The 18,554-nt window shown below is 44.7% G+C and overlaps 1 protein-coding gene across 5 annotated transcripts in view; it reads right to left on the bottom strand.

The window, feature by feature from the left end:
• Window positions 1-1,331: 1,331 nt before the first annotated feature.
• The window catches only part of FAM3D (FAM3 metabolism regulating signaling molecule D), a 39,824-nt gene continuing 22,601 nt past the window's right edge, over window positions 1,332-18,554 (bottom strand). For 4 of the 5 annotated variants that reach the window (XM_084840510.1, XM_084840513.1, XM_084840509.1 and 1 more), the window contains exons 7-10: window positions 13,758-13,808; window positions 10,642-10,726; window positions 9,479-9,605; window positions 1,332-4,759 (exon numbers count right to left, since the gene is read on the bottom strand). In XM_084840510.1, coding sequence (XP_084696636.1) covers window positions 4,670-4,759; window positions 9,479-9,605; window positions 10,642-10,726; window positions 13,758-13,808 — 353 coding nt within the window. In that variant the 3' untranslated portion in view covers window positions 1,332-4,669. Of the gene's footprint in view, window positions 4,760-9,478; window positions 9,606-10,641; window positions 10,727-10,877; window positions 10,902-13,757; window positions 13,809-18,554 lie in introns of all 5 variants that reach the window. The other variant, XM_084840508.1, reaches the window with a different exon arrangement.

Below are 18,554 nucleotides of genomic sequence, written 5' to 3'. Positions count from 1 at the left end.
ATCTTCATTACTTCAGTTATTTCACCTTTCAGTTACCTTTATCATTGCTTTTCAGTTTTTTTAAAAAAGTAAACTGTCTCTTTTTGCTGTGACAGATACTTGCCTGTGGCCAATGACACCCATTTTGTGGAAGAGGCCTTCCTATGGCAGCTAATAGGAACATGGGAAGCTCTCCCCAGAGAGGTCTGCCTGCCATGTACTTTGCTGTCCTTTTGGCTCCAGGCAAAGATATTTTTCTTTTCCCAAGTCTTTTAGCTGGGATGCCCATGTGCCCTCTTTTACAGAAGACAGTCCTTTATTTGAAAGACTGCCAGAGGACCATCCTGTGTTTAAAGGGCTGCCTTGCCCAATTCTGCTTTACAGGTAAAGGACCATAAGAACTGTTGCCCATCATTCGCCAGTTAGCATCTGAACAGCAGACTGAAGAGGCAGGCACCTGGTCATAATCTTCCACACTATGGTGAAATGTACTGTATTTCTATTTAAATTATAATAATCATGTCTAAATTTGCACCGATATGTATAAATCAGCATATGAAAATTTTATGCAAATTTGTCCTCTTTTGGTGATTCATAAGTGGCCATTCTACTTTTAGCCCTGCTGATTATTTTTATCTGGTTGTTAAGATTCCTTCCTTTGTGTTTCATGATTATTTTTATTTGTTTTACCTGCATTTTAATTGCGTGTGTGTGTTTTAATTTCCTTTTATGTAAACTGCCTTGAAAATGTCTGTTGAAGGGCAGTATAGGCATTTCTATAATAAATAATAAAATGAAATAAAAATAGCACTGGGGTCCAAAATATCATATGGGGCCCGAAAGTGGAACATAAATATTTATATAAATAGAAAGGTAGATAGGTCTAATTGATTTCAGTGGGAGAGTAAACCATATGCTTAATTATTTTCCATTTAAATGAATGGTAAATTAAACTGTTTAATTCTAAATGGGCTACATAAGTCTGAATAAGATGCCCAGTGATTTAAGTACAGAGAAGAATTGTTTCTATCTGCTTATGACAAATGGTCTAACATTTGTTCTGCTCCTTACTTCATAAGGGAAGATTTCCACCTAATGGTTAGAAGGTAAAACTGTGGATTATTGAATTATTTACATTGTACACCGAGAATCTTTGTATTGTGTAGAGCAAGGGTGGGCAGATGGTAGATCTCTGGATGTTTTGGACTTCAACTCCCAGAAGCCCTTGCTAGCATAGACAATGGTCAGGAATGCCAGGAGTTAAAGTCCAAAATGTTGGGAGATCTACTTTCTGCCCACCCCTGGTGTAGAGCATAGGAATATTTGTCATTCAGTATTGGGCACACATTTTGCAGGCTTGTGCTAAATGCATGTTTGTTAGAATCAGAAATACTAGTAGAACCAGAAATACAAATGTAGTCAGAGAAAATAATACACCATTTTAGCAGAGGAATGTATAATAGAACATGCATCTGAAAGAAATTTAAAAATCAGTAAAATTACAATAACAAAAAAGACTGACCTTAAAAAGACAAACACCAACCTTCAGATTGATTTAACGGAACAAGAAAAAAAACCTTGTTAAGGCTGAAGTCACACATAATATCGTTGTGAACAGGGGGTTGGACTAGATGATCTCCAAGGGATCTTCTGACTCTATGGTTCCATGATTGTAAGACTGGGGTATGAAAAAGAGCACGATTGCTGAAGTCAGACTGGTTGGACAGTTCTGGTTGAGCACATTCCTTTGTTAGGTGAATTCAGGTGATGCATTTTCATGGGAACTAAGATGGTCCAAGAAGGCACAGGTGATGGGCAAGATGACTCATGTTTATTCCCCACTACCTGAGGGAGGGGGCAAAATGTGTGTATGAAAGAAACAAAAAAGAGCGACTGCAGTTTTGAGCCAGACAGAGGCAGACTGATAGCCAAGCTTTCGGACTCTGTACGCAGTAGTAGCGTTCGGGGTGCTGGCTGTCTCCCTAGGGTAAGGATGGACAAATCTTTCAGTTGTCCTTTCTCCCACATTTGAATTTTTAAAATCTCATGTTCTTTCTCTCCTGAATATGAAGAACTTTGCAAATTTTGGTACATTCTTATCAAAACAAACAAAAATGAAATTCTCACCCTCCTTCACTAGCCAAATTCAATAGCCACAGCTATTCCCAGCGTGGAGAGGACCACATTGCACCTGCCTGCCATGTACCTGTTAAAGATGAGGAGCCTGTCATAAGAAGAGGTGGCTACCCTGATTCAGCACTAACATGGTTGAATATGCAAGGAGTCATGCCCAGACTTTTTAGAGCAAAGTGCCCAAAGCCCTGGGCCTGGATGGACAAACCTGTCAGTTTCGGTTTATCTCATATTCAGATCACTTTAGTCTTAAGGGTTTTTTGTCCCCAATATGGAGAACTTTGTGAATTTTGGTAAACTCTTATCCAAACTGAACTGAACCTCCCCACCCCCTCACCCATCCCTACCCGAGACATCTAATGTGGGAACAGTGGACCTGGGCTGTCTACTGGAGTGTTTAATTCTGTCCTTCCACCTAGGCTCAACCTGTATATTTGTAAATAAATAAAAATACCACAAAACACCAATAAGCCACCAGTGACCTCCTTCCAAAGGAAACTAGACCCAGATAAGTGCTGCAGTGCTGGAACTACGTGGCAGCTAGAAGTGGGATGTACGCACTTTTAGAGCTCTAAACAGTGCTATGAACTTTGAGCTCCAGTTTAAAATATATATTTCATGTCTGACAGTATAACATAACAGTGAACTGAAGGCTGATGTCAATCTTTTCCCTTCCCGCTCACTCACCTTCACTGTCAGCACTGCTGCCATCGCTTATTCCTTCTCCCCTGGCTATGAAACGAAGCACCCAGGGTGACCAGGACGGAAGCTGTGCAGCCACCTCCTGGCTCAAGCTGTGGGGTGCGGCTTTGTTTCTGAGCCAAAGAAGGTGTAGGTGGGAGTGGCAGGGCCGGCTCCACATGTGAGCGGGCTTTTGGCAAAGTGCCCCCTGGTGGGCTTGGTGGCAGCAGCAGCACTCCCATCACTGGGTATGGGCAGCTGCCATTTAAATTTCCCACACTGGACCTGATGTAGCATTGCTCCAGAGCACTGTGGGAAAATAAAATGGCACCTGCCTAACACTGATTGGTGCACCACTTTTAAAGAGGGCCCCAGGGCAGGTATCAGTTGTGGGCCCTGTCCGGGCTCTGTGGGCCCGGCATCTACCTCTGTGGGCAGTGTGCTGGCACTTGGGATGGACAACAAATCTGCCAGTTTTCCATTTTTCCAACCTTCAGCTAATTCTGTCCACTTTCTGCACTGGGTTACAACTTTTTTTTGTTGTTTTAACAAAAAGACCACATGAAATGTTAATGCATTTTCGTACACATTTTTCCTAATATACATATTTTTGTATGAACTTTGGCCTAATATACACATTTTTTGCAAGCAGTCTTAACTTTGCTCTAATATACAAATTTGTTGCAAGCAGTTACACATGTTTGTGCATACTTTCCCCTAACGTAATGTATTGGCCCCAGGAGCGTAACCAAGTCACCTGTAGAGTTAGAGGGGCCTAGAGATCCATAATGGTTGCTTAAGTTCATTATTGGTGCAATTCTTTTGCTAGTAGGCCTCTGAGCATGTTGAGATGAGTCAAAAGGTCGATATCAAGATGTCAACGTTTGTTTATGCCAAGCTGCAGGTGGCTGTGCTGAGAACCAAACCCTTCTAGCCTATGCTGGGAATGAATGCTAGGGGGCGCTTGCTGCTGTTATGCTGCCTCACTGTTAACATGTATGGTATAAAACCCATTGTACCTCATGGCTCTGGTTTCAGAGAAGCCATCTGATCCAACCATTGGGTAGGCCTGTGTGCTGATTGTACTCCATAAAGTGCTCTGTGTAAGTACACCTGGGTCTGATTTATCACTATCTTGGCACCTCTAACCTAAGACTTCAAAGCCCATGGCCAGGGCAATACACATAAGCATTTTTTGTGCGCACTTTCTCTTAATGTATGCATTTTTGTGTGCATTCTTTTGTGAATATCGAAAGATAACTGCATTCCAGTTCGCATATTGAGTTGGGAAGTCAGAACTTGGTAAGTTCATACCAAAATGCGAACTGAACGAAATTCTTCTCTGTACCTGGCTGGCCCTGTGGTGACCAGAGAAGTGAGTAGGGAGGGGGAAAGACAGACCTATCAACACTAGATTTGCTGCTATGCTAGAGACAGGTGTTAATATAAAGAGAGGACTCACAGCTCAGACGGCTTTCTCTATGTATATTATGTGCACCTTCAGCTCTTCACAAAGCTCTTGCTCTTTGTAGGTTCCGGCTACCCACCTGATCACAGCACTTCCAAAAGTGGTAGACAAGCTGAAAGCAACAGGCCTTCTACTGATCCTGCTTCATCACCTCCATAGAACCCATTATTAATATCATAGGGCAGGGCATTGAAATCTTATGGTCCATGTGCTACAGCCAGCCCTTATTTTTGTAATCTCATCCGAAAGCAGCGTGGCAGCTTGCACTTTATGTTCAACTCTTTATAAGCCTGGAGGCTGAATCAATTCAAATTCACAGCTTGCGCCCCTACCTCACCCCCAGCCACATCCAGGCAAAGTCCATTAGCTGAGGCTGCAGGTGGCCGTTGCTCTGAATGGAGCTCTTTGCTAGTCCAGCTTCTTAGGGATGCAGCCCTCCATTTCCAGAACTTCTGGCCAGCCATCATATTTGTTAGTTTGCCTATCATTCTTCATGTACTGTGGAAGTGGAAAGAGACATAGTCAACTGTGTGATGTAGGATGTAGGAATTCTCCTGGTATCATTATATTTTTTCCACACCACTGCCAACAGATGGACTTATGAATATGCCTTATACTGAATCAAGCCATTGGTCCATCCAGCTCAGTACTGTCTATTTTGATTGGCAGAGATTTCCCCCCATTAAAGGAGATCCTTCAACTGGAGATGTTGGGGATTGAACCTGGGACCTTGTGCGAGCTGTACCACTAAGCTACAGTCCGACCCTTTCAGGGTGCTTGCAGGCAGCTTGCCACACTGCTGGTTGTACCATTCAGAGCGGGGGGGGGGGAATCCCCCATCATTGGCTATGCTGGCTAGGGCTGATGGGAGTTGTAGGCCAAAACATCTGGTGAACCACACATTGCCCACCCTCTGTTTAGCACTAAACTGGAAATAAGAGAAGCAGAACCCACCAAAGGGAGATGCAAAATCATATAGGCTTTGTGTAACACTCCCTCCTTTTGGACGGTGCCAGTTGGATTGACCCTGCCAACCCCCTGCTGTTTGGGTAATAAGGATAATCAGAGGGGAACAGCATCACTCCCTGTCAATGTTAGGTGTGCCAAATCAATGGCAACAGACACCTGGGAAATCTTCCGTCTGCAAGGGCCTTCAGTGTAGCCTAGCTCATCCTGGGCCTCTACTGGTATGTCCACCTAGGTGACACTGACCCTAAGTCAAGAGAGTTGTAGCTTCTGATCACCGTTCTCGCTATGGGCTCTCGGTCCTTCAGGTCAGTTTGTGGATTCATACCACTATTTTTTTTTTACTTGTTGAAGTCATTGTGAGTTCACTTATGGCATGGTGAACCAGCTTTAGGAATGGTCCTGCATGCATCTGTTTGATGGCTTACTGAATTCATTGTACAGTGATATGAGCCAGAATGCAACTGACGTTGGCTTTAGACACTGCGTTACAATGCATGCATTCCTTGAGTTTGTGTACACACAGTAGTTTGCCTATTTGGCTATAAGGATGTTGTAGAATATGACAGGGGATTCTTAACCACAGCCTCCGCTTCTCAATGAACTGCTGGCTTGCTCCCTATCCAGGAATGCTTTGCGCTAGGGGTGGGTAATCTCTTTCAGCCCAAGGGCCAAATTCCATTTTGGAGGAGCTCTCAGGGGCTGCGTTCCCAGGGTGAGTGGGAGCAAAGGCAAAGAGGGTGAGTCCAGAAAATGCCATCATATTGTTACTTAAACCTCTTACTGCCAGTAACTAAGGAGAGGTGGTTCAACCTTATGGAATGAGGGAAAAGCTGCACAGAATTCAGAAAACCACCAAACGGTTGGTGGTTGAGGGAAAGGGGGTGATGCCAGGGGAAAAGGGTGCATCTTCTGGGGACCCCAGGAGGTCTGGATTTGGCCCCCAGGCCTCAGCCCTCCACCCCTGGGCTAGGGCAACGCAAGTGAGCATGTGCAAACTGGCAACGTATCTCCCACTATGCCATCCCCGTAGCAGCTGACCTCATCTGCTCAGCAAATGCTTGACGTTAAGATCAGCGTGTATCTGTTTCACATATTACAATGGATGTGCAGAAGGTTATTATGACTATAAGTGCAACCTACACTCAGGCATCTGTTATGAACAGACAACAATCTGTTCATAACAGATGAACATAACAATTTTCTCCCACACTGGAGGCCTTCAAGACGAGGCTGGACAGCCATTTGTCAGGGATGCTTTGACTTGGATTCCTGCATTGAGCAGGGGGTTGGACTCGATGGCCTTGTAGGCCCCTTCCAACCCTACTATTCTATGATTCTATGAACAAGTGCACCGATGAGCAAGAAACTGTGCAAAATTATACAACCACTAGGTGGCACTGTGGTATAGAAGAATTGTGTGAATACACCAGGGTTTCATGCCACCATTCAAGGAAATACCAGATTTTCCTCGTTAGAAAAAAAGCCCAAATGCTAGAATCCTTGCTTGCAAAGAATGGGAGAGGCCCTGGAGGACAATGACATCATGTAAAGCACCCAGAAAGTACTGTGAGTGAGCACCCAATAAATGCCTCATGTAGAAAGGCTCAAAGACTGCTTTACTGTGTTAAAATCTTCAGGGAGGAAAAAAAAACACCCTACTTGTGGTGACTTCAACATGTAAAATAGTTTTAAGAATTGACCTTTATATATCCAGACTTAAATGTAAACTTGGAAAATCTGCAGAGCACCTAGTACAGTAGGAGTGGGGAACATGTTGGAATGCAAGTCCCATCATCCCTCGCCATTGATTATGATTACTGGGATTGATGGGAGTTGTAGTCCAACAGCATCTGGAGGGCCTACGTTCCCTGCCCCTGCGTTATGGCAAGGGAGGAAGAAAACCAGCTCCCCCCCCCCCCGCAAAAGGGCATTTTATATACAGCACTTTAAACTGTTTCTGTACCCATAAACTGCAAGCTACTTTTGGGACTTGTGGGGGTGTTTAAAGAGGGAATGGATGGGGGAGTTCTGTTGAGGCAGCTGCTGATGAAGAAAGACTACAAAAATTTGGCCGTGCACACACACACACACACACACAGACATGCCATCCTGGGATCTTGTTGAAGGGTGGATTCAGGGCCTTTTTAGGACACTGAGAAGCCTGGGGCAGAATGTTCCTTTGAGAGGCCCTCAAATGAAGAGCCCTCTGGTAGGGCTCGGTGGGCACACTGGTGCTTGTAGGTACTGCGTTGAGGACTTCATAGTGTATGTCTGGTTATGGTTGTGCTGGGTGCTGCTTTTAGTACTGCCTGCAGATGCGACCATCTTGCTGATACTGTCATGACAAAAGGACGCCACCAACAGTAGAGTTTGCGATTCCCCCCCCCCAATTAGTTTATAGAGCTCAAGTTAGTGGGATTCTGAAAGAAAAGAGTTGGAAACAATGTAGCAATGCCAATGTTGATGTGGCCCCCTCCATGTGTAAGGCTCCCCGCATATGTGAGGCCCGGGGCAATTGCTCCCTGTGCCTAGGGGCGGCCCTACCATTAGGCAGAGTGAGGTAGCTGCCTTAGGCGGCAGATGTTGGGAGGTGGCAGCAAGGTGCTGGAGGAGAGAGCTGTGTGCCGTGTGGCCTGCCCTGCACCACCTAAGCTAGGCTGCTCCATGCAGGTGCAGTGGAGGAGACTGTCCCATCCCCAGTATTGCAGTAAGATTCAACTGCCACTCCAGTCAGCTTTAGTACATAGAATGGGAGGGGGCGCCATCTTGTTCTTTGCCTCAGGAAGCAAAATGTCTTCGACCGGCCTTGCCTCTGCCCCCTGCCCCAGCTTACAAAGGCACTGGATAGGCTATATATCAATGGGAATTTCCATGGCTGGGCTGTTTAGAAATGTAAATAAATAAGAAAGCAATCCTATGCGAGCGGCGATGTGCGGTGCGTGGCAGAGTGAAATGGCGGTTTGACTGCCACTTCCAAAGCCCTCCCGGCTCATGCTGGCCTGAGTGGGAGGTGTGAGGTTGCTTTACTGGGCTTTTTAGCCTGGTTGATCTTTTCTTTTAATCCCCTCATTGAAACCAACTGGGGAGGCGGGGGGAAGAATTAACTATGTCACTTCCAGGCTGGCATTTCATCTTGTTTCATTGATTTCATTTCTGTACTGCCCAATAGCCAAAGTTCTCGGGGCAGTTCACAAAAATTAAAACCCCCAAATACAACATAATATAATATCTTTAACATAAAAAATTAAAATAATTTAAAACTGCTAAAAACAATGAACAATAAAATAGCAGGGCCCGATAAAACAACTGTCCTTAAGAGCCCCATCATGTGCCGTCAAACACCTGGGAGTAGAAGAAAGTTTTAACTTGGCACCAAAGAGATGACAATGTTGGTGGAAGGTAGACCTCACTGGGGAAAGCATTGCATTGCCACCACCAAGAAGGCCCTCTCCCCTCTTGCCATCCTTCAAGTCTCCCTGATCTTGGCGGGCCCTTAGGGGAAAGGAAGGACTTTGCATTGAGCAGATCCAAACTCACCTCTGCCCCACCCCTGGAACTGTTGGGAATATTGCAAGCTTGTCTGCAACCTACAGGAAGGGGGCAGTGTTTCATTTAGCTAGTTAATACATGGGAGGTTTGGGCATAGCTAGCCTTGCGATCTCTATAGCCTACACTATGTTTTTCCTGCTCCTCCCCCCCCCCCCCGCTCCCCCTGCCCTTCTCTGTTTCTGGAAGCACACACGCTTGCTCTCTCTCGCTCCTGCTGCTGTTATAGAACAAAGAAATAGACTGAACAAATTCTGTTTCAAACCCTATGCTGTACCTGCATATATATATATATGCAAGAATATTTGTGAGTAAAGCTGTTTTTCCTTCCTTCACTAACGCAAAGTGTGGTCTCCTCAAAAGATAGCCTTTTGTGTGCATGTGGGACTGGTAAATGCTCATTCTGTTCTGCCTTTTGTTTTTGTCTGCGAACTGCCTTTCTAAGAGGAGGCATCAATACCAAATAATCCCATCAGGAATGTCCGGTTTGTGGGCACTGGTGGATATAAATTTATGCCTGTGGAGCTCTCTGGGGTCTCCAAGGCAAATATGGCCACCCCTGGCATCAAAAGGGCTTACTTGCCCTATCCTGCCAGATAGTGGATCTGGAGGGGTAGGATTGCTCTGCCCATCCCTATAATAAACAAACAAAGTGTGTACACACATCCCTTTGGCTAGTGACTACTGTTAACAAGAAGGCACCTGTTCAAATGGGCTTTTGTTTTTGAGCCCCTTCCCACCAGCGAATATCCAGTTGTCTCGAAAACCCAGCTTGGTAACATAGTTGCTTCCTAGTTCAGCAATTAACTTCCGTGCTTCATCATTCAGCCTGGGGGACAGAAAATCCTTCTTTAATTATAATTTCAATTTTATTATTTTTTTAAAATTCTACACTGCTTTTCCATTAAAACATCCAAGGAGCTGCACAAAAGTTTAAATTGCCAAAGACCAATTAAAAGAAAACAAACCCAAAAATTATCAGTAAAGAAAAAACAGCAGCAGCAAAATTAGTCAACCAATCAAGTCAAGGAAGGACATGATCAGCCTTTGAAAAGACAGCAGCGAAGAAGGAATATAGGAGCTCTTCTCATTAAAACCTAGAAGCAGAGCACCCTCATGCCAGGTTGTTTGAGCCAGTTGCCATTGCAAAGTCACATCGATTCCCTCTTTTTGCTTGTTTGCTATTATCAGCAAGCAGATCCAAAGCCTCCCCGATACGCCTCGTGTAATGCCTCCTTTCTGCTGGTACCACCGTTGGAGCAGTGCGGGTTTCCATGCCCACAAAAGGGAGACCTGTGATGGTGGACCCCCTTCTCCACTTGCAGATCTCCCTTTTCATGGGTGGAAAGGTAGATCCACTAAATCAGGGTGAGCAACTTGTGGCCCTCAAAACGTTTTGGCCTTCAACCCCTATCAGCCCTAGCTAGGTCAGCCAATGGTGAAGGTTTGTACAAGTTGTAGGCCTAAACATCTGGAGGGTGACAAGTTGTCCACCCTTGGACTAAATCCTATGGCCCCTGAGTCCACTGAATGGCAGATTCCTCCCCTGCAAATAACAGGTATGGGGAGGGATGCTGTGGGGTACACAAAGGGGTAAGGCCCCCCCCCCCGTCACAATCCGGATTGGGGCCCTTGTGCTGAATTAATTTTTTTTAAGACAATCATGCAATTTTGATTGTGTGAAAGGAATTTCGTCTTGTTTGGTGCTGAGACTGAGAGAAAGAGAAAAGGCCACCTTCCTGAGGCCACTAGAGAATTCCTAGCTGAGGGGAAGGTTTGAAACAAGACCGCTTGGTGCTTATGTGCACAGCAATTACACCAGAGGTCCAACACAGGCAGACCATGCAGTTTTGTTGTTTACTTACTTTGTTGCTGGATCATCATAGGAAGCTATGAGAACCAGGGTACCTTTCTCAATAGCTTTAAGAAAATCCAATAAAACTTTAACATCTAAGAAACAAACCAAAAGGAAGGAAAGCATGAGACTTGCTATTTTCATCTCCTGCCATCTAGTGGTCTTTTAAGGTAAACAAGGAATAATCAACAAGGGGAATATGCTGATTAGTAATAGAAAACATATAATACACCAACAAGGGATTACCAGAGTAACAGATCCCACTGCAGTCTAAAAAAGGGAGAAAGCATGGTTTTTCAGCAATAGTTAGAAAAAGGGAGTTTATCATATGCATAAGATACTCGATATCATGCAAATAGTTTTGCAAGCCTGCCTACACGAGTCATTTGGAATACATCAACAGCTTGAAAGGAAAAAACATAAAATAAAGCCTCTCCAGTGCATAGAAGCATTCCCTGCCTTGGGATTTTTCTCAGTACCAATTGCAGGGGGAACATGAGTGGGAGGGGGATATTACACTCATGTCCTGTATATTAAGAGCCTTGTGTGGCACAGAGTGGTAGGCAGCAGTATTGCAACCGAAACTCTCCCCACGACCTGAGTTCGATCCCAGCGGAAGCTGGGTCTCGGGTAGCCGGCTCAGTTCGACTCAGCCCTCCATCCTTCTGAGGTCGGTAAAATGAGTACCCAGCTTGCCGGGGGAAAGGTAGTCACGACTGGGGAAGGCAATGGCAAACCACCCCGCTACAGTCTGCCATGAAATGTCAGCGTAAGCGGCATCCCTCTAGGAGTCAGGAATGACCCAGTGCTTGCACAGGGAGAACCTTTCCTTTCCTTTCCTTCTTATGGCCTTCCTGTAGGCAACTGGCTGGCCATTATGGGAGCAGAATGCTGGACTAGATTGACCATTGTAGTGTTGTTCTTATGTTGTTATCATGGCAACCAGGCTGGGCCAAGACAGTTTGTTGCCTGAGGTGAAGAGCAAGGTGGTGCCCTTTTCCTAGTCCATGCACAAAAGCCAAATGGACTGACAGATGAATCTGTCTTCAGTACTAATGATGGGACAGCATCCCTCACTGCACCTGAAGGCAGCAGGCTAATGTAGGGGGAGGAGAGCAGGCTGCATGGCACACAGGACTCTCCTCCAATACCTGGCTGCCATCTCCCGGCATCTACTGCCTGAAGCGTTTGCTTCACTCTGCCTCATGGTAGGGCTGGCCCTGATGGCATCTATGGCAAAAGCACAGAATTGACGGAATACTAACTCCCAGCTGGCCCCAGATCTTTTTAACATCATTAGTCCCAGTTCAGGGAGGTTAGGACTAAAGTATTGCTTCCATGGATGCATCAGTCATTGTCTCTCTCCCCCCCGCCCCCATATTACAAGGAATCAATCTCAGATTTGACACAAAACAAGTGAAAGGGAGCAGGCACCAGAGCTGGCCCAAACCATGTTGCTGCCAAAGTGGAGCCAAAATGCCCCCTGCATTATAGAAATCAGACAGACACCAATTCCTGCTTTTGTCTATTCCTCCATTGTACTACCTAGAGCAGGTCCCTTCATCCACCTCCTGCATGGCAAGGCCTGCCCTGGCTGACGCTGCAGCCCTATTGGGGCATTTCACTTGCTGGCTAGGCAAATGTGTGGATGAGGAGTGGTGCTGTGCTGAGTAGCTCCTCCCTTTGGTATCCACACATTGAGCGGGAACGTCTACAGAAAGGGGGCCTCCAGGTGTACAGGAGCACGGGCTCCCTCTCTGCAGATGCTCATGCTGTATGTGCGAGAGGAGTCATGTGATATGTGGGATGTTGGCAGGCGGGGTCACATGGTGTGGCCAGTGGAGGCTGGCAGCTCCGATTTTGGTGGGGCTGTGCATCCTCTGTGGGTTTCAGTTAGAACCAGCCAGAACTCTAAATGAGCTGTCCATGGTGCTGAACCTATGTTGGGAGTAGGGTTCAGCACTTTGGATAGCTCCTTTAGAGTTCTGGCTGGTTCTGACTGAAACCCAGAATGGATGCACTGCCCCACCGAAATCAGAGCCACCAGCCTCCACTGGGTGTAGCCCTCATGTGCTTGCCTTCCTGGTAAGCTGAATGCCCAAAGAAGGCCTCTGAGGCCAATGCAAACTCAGGCTGCTGGAACTAGATGTTTCACAGCCAACAAAGGATTACCAGCCCTGAGTTTCCTGAGTTGTGTGTGTGTGTGTTGTATTTATAGGGGAGAAATTATGGGCGTCGGATACGTAAACCTTTCCCATTCACTGCTTCCTCTGAACTACTCCTCTCCCCTGACTGCTTTCTCTTTCTCCCCTCCTGTGCCTTTGCTTCCCAGTTGGAAGAACAGAACAGAAACTGGACTGGGGGAAAACAGCATGGGAAGGGGAATGTGCGTGTGTGCGCGCGCATGCGCGGGGCAGGGAAGGGAAGGGGAGGTGTGTGGGGCGGGAGAAAGGGCAGCAGACAGGAGAAGAATTAAGTACCTGCAGCTTACCCCCGGCACACCCTATCCCCAGTGGCAAACAGGCTTGAGAAGTCTGTGGTTTGTCAAATCTAGTGGCTTGCCAGCCTCAGAAGATGTAAAGCAAAAAACAAACAAAAACAGAGAGAAAAGAAACCCTCAAAAACAATACATCCCCAATAAAAACAAACAAACAAACCCTACACCCAAATCTTGACAGATTGCTTCCTTTATTCTCTTGAAGTGGGGATGGGAAGACTTAAGGTTTTCGGGCTCTTCTTTGTTTTTAACTCGAATTCCAAGATCCATCAAATGGAGCCCAGTGCAAAAGACATATACTTAGAATTAAAGAATTCTGAGCCAAGGAATTTGTTTTGAGTACCAGAATTGATTAGAGCCCACCGTCATTCCAAACAAACATCCCTGCAAACTTTCTTAATTTCAGCAATATAATTGGGAGCCAGGGGGATGTTTGCTACTGTTAAACAATTGGCGGCCAGAGATCTTGTAGATCAACTGCGAATCATCCAGAGATCTACCAGTAGATTCCAATCTATCTTTTGCCCACTCTGTACTAGCGACTTGCAACCAGCCCTGTCTGGGAGACTTGTAAGCACCCCATTCTACAGTAAGTGCAGAACTAAATGCTGAACAAAAAATCCGCCTACCTCCAGAGTACATGTCAAAGGCTCTTGTTTTGAGGAGCTGTCCAGTGGTTCCTAGATGTTTGAATTGAAGCACAGCTTTTAATGGAACACATTTATATGTACACATTGTTCTTCAGAGCTTTGGAGCAGTGGAAAAATATAATAAAAAGGTCAAAAATTCAAATCGGCAATTGCACTTAAAAGCCTGTGGTGCAGAAACCTCTTTAAAATATGTATTTAATTCATAGCCCACCTTTATGTCAAAAATTGGTGCTCAGGGCAGGTAAATATGGATCAACATAATTATTAATTATTGGCAGAGAACAGTTCTTGAGAGAGTTGGTGGTGGTATGATAACAGGCATTACTTTCTGTGGTCTACAAACCACAGGAAGGATATTTTTTTCCTGCACTCAATCTGTAGAGAAGACTATATGCCTGGAGAAAACACACTGGGCCTACTCACATGTGCGCAGGGGGAGGGTGGTTAGGGTAACTATGGGGGGGTAGTGGAAGCCGAAATGCAGGCCTATCAGATGATGGGGAACCCATGGCACAGCATGGTTCTGCTACTCCCACACCAGTAGTTACTGGGTGAGTTTATCTGAGTGGTTTGTGCGCATCCTGATGTCCTCTGTGGTGCAAACAAGCTCCCAGCAGCCGCTCCAGCATCTCAAATGGCTGCGCAACCATTGAGAAAGTCCGTGCTAGAGATTTAATTAATGTGTCGCAGAAAAAAATGGAGTCCAAAATTAATGAGCTTGAAGACCGAGTGGCAAGAAACGAAACTACGACACAAGTTATTTGTAAAAATATATCTGACAGAATCTCTCAATTGGAGGCCTATACGAAGAGAGCCAATGTACGTATAGTGGGGATTAAAAGCTTGTCTAATGATGTGAAATTGTCTACTTTTGTGGATAAACTTTTGCATGAGATACTTTCTATATCCTCTGATTATTCTCTTGATATTGAGCAGGCATTGAGCAGGCCAAATCCTAAAGGGAATGATTATACAATTATAATTCAATTTGCAAAAGTCTCCACCAAGTGTTATATTCTGAATTTGGCAAAACAAGCTGGAAGCCTTTCCTGGAAACAGGATAAAATTATGCTGTTCCCAGATTACATCAAAGAAGTGGCAAATAAAAGAAGGCAATTTATCAAAGCAAAGAATCTGGTAAAACAAATGAACTTACAATATCACTTACAATATCCTTCTATACTTTGTATTGTGTCTGAAGACCAGATGAAGAAGTTTACGAATCATGAAATGGCGGAGGCTTGGTTGAATGTTAAAATGCATGAGAACTCTGTCACAACTCCATGAAATGGAATTTCTAAATAAGTACTGTTAACTGCTTGTGTGTAGCTTTCCTGATCTAGGCTAACTCAGAAGAAATGATTTTATACATATTTCTTTACCTTTATGTATTCTCTTTTTATTATTTTTCTCTCTCTTTCTCTTTATGTTTCTTCTTCTATTTTATATTTTAAAATAGACAAAATATCTAGTATAAAAATATTATTGACTGTTGAAGATTCATCTTAAGTTGTATTATTATACAATACTATATTCTCTCTTTTTGATTATTAATATTATTATTATTACTAACATTCAGGCTTTTAGGAATGAAATGTAGAACTGTTGCATTGATATAAAATATTGTTTTACTAAATTGTAAGATTGTATAATAGATATAGTTTTTAAAAATGGAATACCATTGGAGGTTGGAAGATGTTGGAGTTTAAATTTAATTCTTAAGGGGTGGAGAGGGGGAGAGAGGGAGGGAAGGGGAAAGAACTTGTTTCTTTTTTATTGACTTCCTTTCTTCCTCTCCTTTTTTTTTCTTTTTTTCTTTTTTCCTTCCTTTCTTCTCTTTCTGTTATTATGGTGTCCTAACTAAAATAGTGTATGGATGAGAATTGAAGTATTGAGTAGGTTGTTTATAATTTTGGTAGTGTTTATAAAGATAAAATAAATAAAAATATGTTAAAAAAAAGAAAAAAGAGAAAGTCCATGCTAGCTAGAGCTTTGTCTGCAGTGACAGGCACTCTAGCCAGCAGACTCTATGGTCATGGCCTGCAGGTTCTCCGGAGCCCATTTAAGCCACCAGGGAGCCTGCCACATGTAATGGTAAGCCAACCCAGGGCCCCTTAACCTTTTGCAGGGGGTGGTTAACTGGGGTGGCTTAGTAACCATGCGGAACATGGTTTTCCCCTCCCACATGACACACCAAGCCACTGCAGTTAACAAAGAAAGCCTAACCACCATGGCTTAGCATGACGTCTGAACAGGGCCAGGAGTGCAGTTCCACAGTATGAACATCCACACCCATATTCTGTCTGCAGTGTGGATGTGCACTTTTAGGCAGCACTTGTTTGTTTCTAACTAGCATTATATTAGCAGCTAATTAGAGCAGTGTTGCATTCCTCAGATGGTGGCTAGTACTGGGGGTATATGAGGATTTCGTTTTTGCATGCAAAACATGCCAGCACGCCCCATTCGAAGCCCCAAACACGAGCACCTGTCCGCCAAAAATATTTGCAAATTGTCGGACACGTGCTCGCATTCGTCTCGTTCGATTTGCACAAATTTCCCATGTGGACTGAATCAGTCCCGCTTTAACCTACAGAGGAAAGCTGTGCAAACCTGGGGAAACTTGGAATAATGCGGGGAAGCTTGCGCACATCTCCCATTCGATCACTGATGGATTTGTGCAAGTTCCTCATTTGCGCAGGGCGAGTGGCGGTCACACGCGTGAACGAGAATCAGGCGTGAGATGAACGGCAAGATGATGTTTGGGGAATCCTAGAGATCTCAAACTTCACCCGCTCGCCCATCCCAAGTTAGCACTACCCATCTGGTACACTAGTTTACTGTGCTCTCCTCCTCTCCCATCCCCAGAGATATGGGTTGTTTCTCCACTTGCAAGTGCCCCAAAGGCCCCTCTACCTCCTCCCTTCTAGTCGTAAAGAGCCAGTCGTCTCTTAAAGTTAAAAGGGAGAATGACTTGTGTGAGCTGCCTCTCCCTTTAGCACAGCGGGAGGGACTTGCCTGGTTGCACTTTGCCCTCTCCCCCCCCCCGACAACCCTGTCAATAGCTAACTGCTAACCTGGTTTATGGAGGACTGCCTATTGTTACTCTCTAAACAAATATTTATTTATTTATTTGTTTGTTTATTTATTTCTATACTGCCCAATAGCTGAAGCTCTCTGGACAGTTCACAAAAATGTAAACCACAAAGTGCAGCATAAAACAATATAAAATCCAGCAATATATAATTAACAAGAAGCACGTAATTTGGGGCAACTGAATGGTGGTTTAGTGACATTCCCCTTCACTAACTACATCTACAATAGTTTCTCTTGGCCTGCCTGTTCTTCTTTTGTGCAAAGAGGACAGTGTTAAACTACTGAATGTGGTTTATTAGCACCTGAAGGATGCCAATTTCTGGTGTGCCAGCCAGATGCCACACTGTTTTCTCGAGGTTAATTTACTTATCTCACTTATCTTGAAGTTTTATGATCACAGGGAATTGACTCTGTTTTATTGCACAAGGAAGGAAAGAAGGAAAGGTACAAGCACATTAGTGTTTCAGCCCTCAGATTTTGCATCAGTCCAGAAAGTCTGCTCAGAGTGAAGTTTTAGTGTGGACCACCCAGATGGAAAGCAAACCATCAGATTTAGAGGGCAAAGGAAAATTAAGGGCACAATCCTATGCATATTTAGACAGAAAAAAGTCCTACAACTCCCAGCATGCCAGAAGCTGTAGGACTTTTTTTCCCCTGTCTAAACATGCATAGGATTGCATCTAAATTGTTTTGAATTTTTGTTCCAGGAATGGTTAAATGCAAATGAGAAAGAGTTGCCTAGAACCATGTTTTTAAACCTTTTGAACTCAGCCCCCCCCCCCCCCTCTACTTTCTGGATACAAAGATCCTGCCCAGAGTCAGCCATCTGTTTGGCGGGTGACTTTGCAGAGAGCCTCATTCGCAGCTGTGTGCTTTCCACTGCTGAGCATGCAAGTCTGTGGGGCAAAGTAATGGAATATTAAAGATACTCTGCATGTAAAGCATGTGCTCTAGCCAAACAACAACAACAACACGGTAAAGAAGAGCTCTTCCAAAGATAAGCAGAATGTCATTCTTTTATCTCTGCACACCTGGAGCTAGGGGATAAGGATTCCAGGTCAGAAGGTATGCCTTGTAGATAGGGGGAAGTCCTAGAAATGGCCATCTTTCCTGGTTCAGTCTTGACTGCCATACTTGGTGGATGGCCAGTGAGTTGTTCAGTGAAACACATTTGCTTTGAAGGGTTGGAACCTGCTGCTTTCAGCAGGCAGAAACTGGCTTGATTGTCTTTTAATGCTTGTTAGAAGCTTGTGGTATCAAATTGTTTCCACTTGCTTGGAGATTGCTGTGTGGAAGCACATTCAGACATGCAGTTTCCCCTGTGTGTTCTGAGATGATACAGCCCTACAAGAACAGTGCCATGTTCCCTTACAGATCTAGCTCTTAAGTCCAGCCCGTGGGGCACATTTATATCTGCTCTATATCTGTGCTTTTAACACTTGGAGGGTTTACTCAAAGAATTCTGGGAAATGAATCTTTGTGGGGGCTGAAAGTTTCCTTGGAAGGATCTCCATCTTAGGGATGGATGGACTCGCCTCTGTCCATCACTGCTGGGTGCTCGCTGAACTGCCTTCTGCCCCTGCTGACTGCACTGCGTGCCTTGCTGAACAGCCCACCTGTAATGTTGCATACATGGCCCCTTTATGGCCGCCATTCACGCAACATTACTTTTATGGAAAACCC

This window comes from Heloderma suspectum, chromosome 2 (assembly GCF_057233095.1).
Source record: "Heloderma suspectum isolate Gila_16-S chromosome 2, 16-S_ref, whole genome shotgun sequence".
Taxonomy (NCBI): domain Eukaryota; kingdom Metazoa; phylum Chordata; class Lepidosauria; order Squamata; family Helodermatidae; genus Heloderma; species Heloderma suspectum.
This window is presented reverse-complemented; position numbering and strand designations above follow the sequence as displayed.